Source organism: Rutilus rutilus (assembly GCF_951802725.1).
Source record: "Rutilus rutilus genome assembly, chromosome: 3".
Lineage (NCBI taxonomy): Eukaryota > Metazoa > Chordata > Actinopteri > Cypriniformes > Leuciscidae > Rutilus > Rutilus rutilus.
Genome location: NC_140211.1, coordinates 10360020 through 10368967, shown reverse-complemented (window position 1 = coordinate 10368967; position 8948 = coordinate 10360020). Strand labels below are relative to the sequence as shown.

The 8948-nt window shown below is 39.8% G+C and overlaps 1 protein-coding gene across 1 annotated transcript; it reads right to left on the bottom strand.

The window, feature by feature from the left end:
• Positions 1 to 800: 800 nt before the first annotated feature.
• Positions 801 to 6947, bottom strand: snx15 (sorting nexin 15). The gene is made up of 8 exons (XM_084404950.1): positions 6726 to 6947; positions 6273 to 6308; positions 6070 to 6190; positions 5819 to 5934; positions 4142 to 4490; positions 3905 to 4054; positions 3615 to 3824; positions 801 to 1052 (listed from the first exon to the last, which is right to left on the bottom strand). Exons 1-8 carry the CDS (start codon positions 6825 to 6827, stop codon positions 940 to 942), a joined length of 1197 nt encoding a protein of 398 aa, XP_084261076.1. The 5' UTR covers positions 6828 to 6947; the 3' UTR covers positions 801 to 939.
• Positions 6948 to 8948: the final 2001 nt, after the last annotated feature.

The following is an 8948-nucleotide window of genomic DNA, read 5'->3' as shown; positions in this document are numbered from 1 at the left end:
CCCTCCATGATTTCTAAGTGGGAGAACTTGCAAAATAGCAGGGTGTTCAAATACTTATTTTCCTCACTGTGTATATATATATATATATATATATATATACACATACATAAGCTGTTAAATACACAGTCTTTTAACTGTATATTTGTCCAGTTTTCTACTACTTTTTCGCTTCAAATCAAAGTTTGTAGTGTTGTGATTCACCTTGTAGCTGATTGGCTTGGTTCATGGCTTATAACACTTTAACAAAGACTTTTGAACACACTGAATATCCTGTTCCACCCTGAAATATCATATTACAAAAGTAAAATGGGTTGAGAATGCTTTTTTTATAATTATATTATATTTACAAAACAGGCAGATTCCATTGAAAAGGCAATGTCTTCATTTAGACAACAGTCATTTACATAACAGCTTCATTTACACAAAGGTTGGATTAAAGAAAACTGAATGGCCTCTAAAGACGTTTCCAGTTCCTTAGCATCAGAGAGTATTAGATGATTACGTTAAAATAGTGTCAAATCAAGTAGAAATCGCTTGGTCTTACAATGCAGGGAGTGTAGTGCATCCATTGGACACATCCGTTTGGATGGTGCTACAAGTGTAACTATTTGGTGTGGGAGTCAAGTGTGTGTGTGTGTGTGTGTGTGTGTGTTGACCGTGTGGGTGGTCGGCGAGTTGCACTTAAGTGAAACCGTGGTGGAATTGTTTCAACGTGTGCGCGTGTTAGTCAAAACTCGGTTCATGAGGGTACATATGTAGGAGTGTGCTTGGGTATCCCAGGTTTGATGAAGCTTGAGTTAGTGTGTGTGTGTGTGTGTGTGTGTGTGTGTGTGTGTGTGTGTGTGTGTGTGTGTGTGTGTGTGTGTGTGTGTGTGTGTGTGTGTGTGTGTGTGTGTGTGTGTGTGTGTGTGTGTGTGTGTGTGTGTTTAAATTGTTTCTCTATGTATTGTGGTCGTGAGTGGGAGTCTGTATAGATAGAAGTCTCTCCGCAAGCTCTAGGACTTCAGCAATCTTCCTCTTCACTGCTTCTCTCCTCTTCAAATCTACATCTCCTAGCGGGAGAGAATGAGTAATAGAGAGAGAAGAGAAAAGGGTAGAACAAAGGGATGTAGTGAGGTTTAGTTCCCCCCTGTCATTTAAATGTTTTACATTGCATCCAAATAGAGCTAATTTAATGCTTTGAGGAAGAAAACATTGCACGTAATGTCCTTTTGTTGAGAGCTACTCTGCTCTTTCCTCTCAAATTATTTAATCACGCCAGGGTCATTCTAACCACAGCAAATGGCCATTTGTATGATTTAGGGTCTGTAACCTGTATGTGGGGCCAGTTTTTCAATTTTATTTTTATTTAGATAATTAAAAGTGTTTTGGTCATGCAATTTATAAAAACATTGCTTTTTTTTTGCTTTTTTTAAAGAAATGAATACCTTTATTCAGCGAGGATATATTAAATGGATCAAGAGTGACAGTAAAGAGCTTTAAGGGGGTGTTCACACTCGTAGTTCGGTTCGCTTTGTTCGTTTGGTAGGGACCCCCAAAAAAAAACGTTTAGCCCTAGGCGTTCACATTGGCATTTTTACACCGAAACTTAAGATACCGAACCTGAAGGCATAGGGATACGCTCACAACCTGATTGGTCGGCTTTTATTATGAAACAACGCTGTGCACTGGGCTACATGCGCTCGTTGTATGTGCGTAGCTACATATGATGGTATTTTGACCAGCTGAGAACTCGTGAAGAGTGTAAAGGAGTCAAAACAGCAGCAGGAATCCCTCCGTCACACACACACACACACACAGATCTGCTGTGAGGAGACGAGGTTCTGATGCCTGTACCGAACTGTGATGCGCAACATCGCGACTATGATGAGAAAAAACAGGTGTGCTTGAGCATTCTGTCCATTTTAGGGTCGCATCTTGTGACATCATGTCCTGTTTTTGGTTCTTTTACATGTCTTTGGTTCGTGTTGCGTTCATATTTCAGTCGAACCGCACCAGAGTTGGTTTGGAAGCGGACAGACTCATCTTTTCCGCTTGTTTGGTGCACCAGGGTTCGGATGGCAGCGTTCACACTTATTCAAATGAACCGCACTAACAGAGCAATCGCACTAGGGTTCGTTTTAATTGAACTAAACGTGCCAAGTGTGAACACACCCTAAAATGTTACAAACAGTGTTGGGGGTAACACATTACAAGTAACGTGAGTTATGTAATCAGATTACTTTTTTCAACTTGTAAAGTAATGCATTTAAATTTACAAGAAAACTTACTTTTACTTAAAATTTACTTTTTCAAACAAGTAACGCAAGCTACTTTATTTTTCCCATGTATTGACTAACAGCTCTTCTGTCCACATGTTGAGAGAAATCATGAGTAAGTGCAGAGGCTTTGTGTGTGTGTGAACATGATGGGTATTGTAGTTCTAGACTAAATGTGACCATGCATTTACTCATCTCACTTGCACAAAAACACATTCAGTATTCCTCAAAATGACAAACAAGCCCAGCCCATATGAGAAGAAGTAACACAACGCATTACTTTTCATAAAAAGTAACTAAGTAATGAAATTAGTTACCGTGACGCAATATTGTAATGCATTACTTTTAAAAGTAACTTTCCCCAACACTGGTTACAAAATATTTATATTTCAAATAAATGCTGTTCTTATGAACTTTATATTCATTAACAGTGTCCACAAATATATTAAGCAGCACAACTGTTTTCAACATTGATAATACGTTTCTTGAGCTGCAAATCATCATATTAGCATGATTTCTGAAGGATCATGTGACACTGAAGACTGAAGTAATGATGCAGAAAATTCTGCTTTGCCAAAACAGTAATAAATTACATTTAAAATATATTAAAATAGAAAAGTTATTTTAAATAGTAATAATGTTTCACAATACACAAAAACATAATAAAAGTTGTGCATCTATTTTTGCATTTTAAACTCAATTTTGTGCACACTTGTTATAACTTCAAGTTAATTAGTCACACTGGAAATGGAAGGTCACGTCAAGCACATGCATTGTGGGATACTATATTCCCAACAGTGTGCTTCGTTGAATACAGAACATATTAACAAAGGTAGTATTTCGTTTTTTGGGGATTCTGTGCATGCAGAAAATTTGCACAGTATATATTCTATACACTGCAGAAAAGTATATACACTACTCACAATAAGTTAGGGATATTGTTATTTACATGAGTGCTGTTCCTATTTGGTCTGAATTTTAATGAAATAAGTAAAAGTATCCTTTGATAACGCATTGCCTCAGGACAACATCATGAAACGAGTGAGGAGCATGAGACGTCGCTGTCAAGCTGTCATTGCGGCAAATGGTGGAAACACCCGCTGCTGACATTGTCAATTTTTGTTATTTGGGGCTACCCTTGTTATTGTCTACATTTTTGGGGTAATAAATATTACACTAATGAAAACGGTGTTTCTTCTCATTCATTATTAGTAATATCAAAGGATACTTTTACTTATTTCATTAAAATTCAGACCAAATAGGAATAGCACTCATGTAAATAACAATATCCCTAACTTATTGTGAGTAGTGTATATATATATTAGTCTGCCATCACAAACAGCCTCCTTGTCTTACCTTGCACTCCTTTCATAAATATATCGACAGCCATCCTGTATCGTTTCACTGCTCCACTGTAATCACCCTCTCTCTCTCGTTCCTGGGCGGCATTCAGCTCTTCATTGGCCTGGTGCACGTAGCTCTCATCTCCGCCAGACTCAGTCCCGTTTGGACCCGTTAGAGGGACAGACAGGAGTTGAGCATGGCTGGGTGATCCGTACGGTTGATCTGAGGCATTGAATAAGGTGGTTAGAGTGAGATTTGCATTTAAAAGAAAAAAATAAGTCAAACTGTGCAGACTTCCCTACCTTCTTTGGCACATGGGTCAAAAATAGCGAGGTCTGTATCTGAAAGCGGAGGCGGAGCCTTTTCTAAATGTTCCTCCAATCCAGAATCAAACAGCGAATCAAACTCCTCTAATTGGTCGACTGGAGAACCTGGAATTTCAAGTGAGGCATCTGGAAGATGAAGAGTTAGGAATAGAGCAATTAGCCATGATTGAAATCGAATGGAAACAGGATAAAAGACGTGGATAACAAACTAACGTGTTGTAGCGTCTGTAGCAGCAGCGCATTGGTCTGTGCCGTTATTCTGATGTGCTGTGATGTCAGTGTCGCTCTCTTTTTCTGTCAGTTCCTGTATTTGCGTTTCTGCTTGTGTTTCTGGTGTGGGGCTGCTTTCCCTGTCGACGGAAAAGGCCTCGACTGCCACCTCTGGCTGGGCTAGATCTGTCGGTCTTGGGTTGGACTCCAGCTCCTGGGCCGGGATAGGAGCATCTCTCCCCGTCTCCTCTTCAGCCGACAGCTCAGCGTTCCTCTCCGGCAGGGGAATAAGAGGAGGAGGAAGACACGTGGAAATGGCAGCTGTCTCCAGTGGTCTCCTCACTTCTCCTCCCTGACAGAGGAAAAATGACCATTCACAAGACACACGATCAGACAAATACAGCACAACTTTTATGATCCTTTTTATTATTTTTGTTTGACAATGTCAGTGCCCGTTATGAACTCTGATAAGAGCAATATTTCTTTTATGTTCCACCTAAACAACACCCGAGGATGAGTAACTGATGGCAGTAATTGATGAACTATATGTATACACATTATCCTTAAAAAATGGATGAAGTCTCTTAGGGTGTGTTCACACTTGGCATGTTTGGTTCGATTTAAATGAACTCTGGTGCGATTGCTCTGTTAGTGCGGTTCATTTGAATAAGTGTGAACGCTGCCATCCGAACCCTGGTGCCACAAAACAAGCAGAAAAGATGAGTCTCGGTCCACTTTCAAACCAACTCTGGTGCGGTTCGACTGAAATATGAACGTAACACGGACCAAAGACATGTAAACAAACCAAAAACAGGGCATGATTACACCAGAAACAACCCTCAAATGGACAAACACACACAGATCTGCTGTGAGGAGACGAGGTTCTGATGCCTGTACCGAACTGTGATGGGCAACATCTCGACAATGATGAGAAAAAACAGGTGTGCTTGAGCATTCTGTCCATTTTAGGGTCACGACGCATGCGCGAGAACTGAGAAGATGATGCAGATGGGTCTCGATGTAGTGTTTAAAATGGTTCTAAAGTGTGTATTTCCTGGATGTCCGAATCGTGAGAAACCAACGAGAAAACGTAAAAGTGCCTTACCAATGCCGCAAAATTAATGGCTTACCTTTCACACTTTCCCATCAAATGATCGTGAGCACCATCATCTCAGTTCTCGCGCATGCGTCTCGTGAACTCACTCAGAGGCCCACACGGAAGAAAATGTTGAATAAAGTCGTTATTTTTGCTTTTTTTGCGCACAAAAAGTATTCTCGTCGCTTGATAAACTTAAGGTTGAGCCACTGTAGTCACTTGGACTATTGTAAAAATGTTTTTACTAACTTTTCTGGACCGGCAAAATTAAATTGCCTAGAAGCCTATATAGGAGTGAGACAGCTCTCAGATTTCATCAAAAATATCTTAATTTGTGTTCCGAAGATGAACGAAAGTCTTACGGGGTTGGAACAACATGAGGGCGAGTAATTACTGACAGAATTACTGACATTTTTGGGTGAGCTAACCCTTTAATGTCCAAACTGTCCAAACTGTTCAGATCCATTTTATGTGTCCCGTGGCGCTTTTTCATTTTCCAGAATATCTGCATTGGTTTCTATGGCCATGACACTGCATTGATAAGCATATGCCATATGTCTAATATATCTATCTATATGTCTTACCCTAAAGAAATCTTTGAGTTGAGGGCTGTTGTACAGGGCAGGAATGTTTGTAGAGAAGAGCAGCATGTCCTCGGTTGCTTTCCTCCGCTCTTCAATCACAGCCTCATCAAAACGCCCTGTGAGAGCGAGAGATACAGAGAGAGCGGTGAGGGAAGTTAAGCCGACTAACAGCATCAAGTGATAAAACTGAAATTCTTCAAATCCAGGTGGTGGGAAATAAAGTGACAAAACTGCAATTCCGTTGACCTTACCAAAAACCTGCGCTCGTGGGAAAGGGGGAAACTCTTCCAGCCGCCTGAACAGGTTCCTGTGAGTGTACGCCAGCTCTCCGTGTAATTTCTTCAACTCTGAGTACCTCTTCCACACCGCAACCTGCCAATCAAACCAACAATGAGTCCCAATGCAGCTCCAAACGTGTGTGTATGCAAACATACAGGGTCAGGGATGATCATACCTCTTTAACATTCTCCGGCTGTGTCTTTGATACAAACTGTGGAGAAAGAGACGGATAAGTTAAACCACATGACACCAAAGGGAGAGGATTTGAACGGGCTTATTATTTGAAGCATGAATGAGGAAGGGGATGAGATTTGTGCACGAGACACTGGAGTCACGTGATCTTGTTCCAGATTCTTTAAATGACGAGTTTCACAGCAAACCAGATACACAAACCGAGGATTGTGTTAGTTATTATTAACCCTCTCTATGAGGATCAGTATATATATTGTATTTATGAAGCACAGTTTTATAAAAGTGTAAAGCATAAATATCTAGGATACCTGTAATCAATTCAAAACACAAAACTCAGATATCTGAGGTCGAAACTATGCCGTATCTATTATTCCCCTCTGTGATAAGGAGATGTAAATATGATCATGCAGAATATTATAGTGCTAACGTTACTAACCCTTGCTGTTACTTTATATTCCGTGTGTCCTTTCTCGTGTGTGCGTGGATCTGTCACAGTGAAGAAGCGATAATATTCTTCAGTTCTAGACTTTCGAGACATCACTGTCAGAAATACGTTTAAATTATAAATAACATAAATATGAGGACAGAATCAAGCGGTCGTGACTGGTACTGCGTTGGACTGTTGACAGTTTGGAAGTTACTTCCTGCTTTGTGACAGGCGCATGCGCAAACGGATAACGTCGCTACTTTTCAATCCCTTCAAAATAAAAGTCATTCTAGGGAACGTTGAATAGGAAAAATTCAACTGGAAATATTAAGCACGATTTCAAAAATCTTTGCAATGCCCAGTGCCCTAATATTGATGGTATTAAATGTGGCACTGCATTTAATGGACCACACAGTTTTGTTCTAATAAATAAAATAAATAAAAAAAAGACTGTCCTCTTTTCATTCTCAACTGTGCCCCCCTCTTGACACACCCCTGTGTCTGTGGTGTCTTTAACGAATGTGCTGATGAAAGAACGAGTGTGACCCATAGACTGTAAAAAAAAAAAAAAAATAGTGTGTAAAAATAGTGTATATTAGGTACACATGATAAATCAAGTTTTACATCACTTTCAAAGTCTACAGTCACTGCCCTCTTTTCAAAACCTTTTTTTGCTGTTGTAAAGAATAACTTAATTCTGTGACTATGAAAGTGCAATGTATTTATAGCCTATTCAAATGATATCAAACCATTGTGAACCTGCCATTGTGAAATTATTAACAGATCTGATTATCAACAAAAAAAAGCATTTTATATATACAGTGGATTCAGACATTATTTTGTTACGTTGCAACCTTATGCTAAATGCTTTTAAAATATATTTTTTTTCACATCAGTCTACACTCCATACCCCCTAATGCCATTAAAGACACCTGATTGTGTGCCACTCTGATCATCTTATAGGGACCCATTTAAAACAAACTCATCTAAACTCAGAGCCGGACAGTAACGGAGTACATTTACTTGAGTACAGTACTTAAGTACAATTTTGAGGGATCTGTACTTTACTCGAGTATCATTTTTGGGGAGTACTCATGACTTTACTCAAGTACATTTGAGAGGCAAATATTGTACTCTTTACTCCACTACATTTCTATCCATAACCGTGAGTACCCGTTACTTCTTCTAAAAAAAAAAAAAAGAAAAAAAAAAAGGGGTTGGTTCCCTCTCAAACGTGATTGGATTGTGCAGGCGCCACTGACTGGGACAGCCTATCAGCAATCACCTTCAGCTTTCCACCAAAGTCAACTCCATGGTCAGATTCAGATAAGAGACGAAACTATGGACGAAACAATGGATGAAGACAGCAGGTCCATCCCGGGAATGTGCCAACCCGTGGCTCCACCTCGCCAGACTATTTCAATTTTCTGAACAAGTTAATGATAGTTTTCGCTTCAAGTGTTTGCTGTGTTTACCAATGAAAGCACTGTGGCAGTAGAAATGCAATATTTAGAAAATGTACTCTTGATACTCAAGTACTTTTAAAAACAAGTACTTCAGTACTTTTACTTAAGTAGACATCTGACTGTAGTACTTTTACTTGTACTTGAGTAAAATTTAGCAAGGGGTATCTGTACTTTTACTCAAGTAATGAAGCTGTGTACTCTGTCCGCCTCTGGTCTTGTCACTCTGAGACATTTTGTCATTTGTCACAAAAAAGCAATCAATTCTAACTCTAAAGATAACGCTTATTCTTTCCCTCATATTAAACCAAGGATGAGCTGGCCTCATTTAGGTGCCCAGCATGTTACCCATAGCACTGACATGCTCACCTCTTCCTTGTAAATGTTAATGGCCACCCATTGAGACGGCCAAGTCTGAGTAATTGCCCTCTGAGATCTCGAAGTCCTGGTTCATGTGGGTTCAGTGAGGGGGGAGATTTAGAGGTGCACAACCGTCCAATATCAGCCATACATGAGTATCAGATTTGATCCGATGGACAGGATCTATATCTATATCTATATATGTACTGTAAAGCAGTCACCTATATCACCGGAGATGATGATGGTGTTACGTAATGTCTAAGCAAGCAGAGCAATTAACATTTGAGTCACTTCGCATCATTAATTCCTTTGTCTAACGAGGACCTCATAGTGAGAATAAGACACAGAAATGCACGGTTCTCCAAATCACAAGTGACACCACACACCTTACCGGTCCACGATCACCCTG

What these genes read in the sequence shown, in the direction of transcription:
- snx15 (XM_084404950.1), bottom strand. Translation starts at nt 6,827, where the DNA reads ATGTCTCGAAAGTCTAGAACTGAAGAATATTATCGCTTCTTCACTGTG. An exon ending in AATATAAAGTAACAGCAAGG is followed by an intron (nt 6,309 to 6,725) that starts GTTAGTAACGTT and finishes CTTTCTCCACAG; the next exon opens with TTTGTATCAAAGACACAGCC. An exon ending in ATTTATGAAAGGAGTGCAAG is followed by an intron (nt 1,053 to 3,614) that starts GTAAGACAAGGA and finishes CTCTCCCGCTAG; the next exon opens with GAGATGTAGATTTGAAGAGG.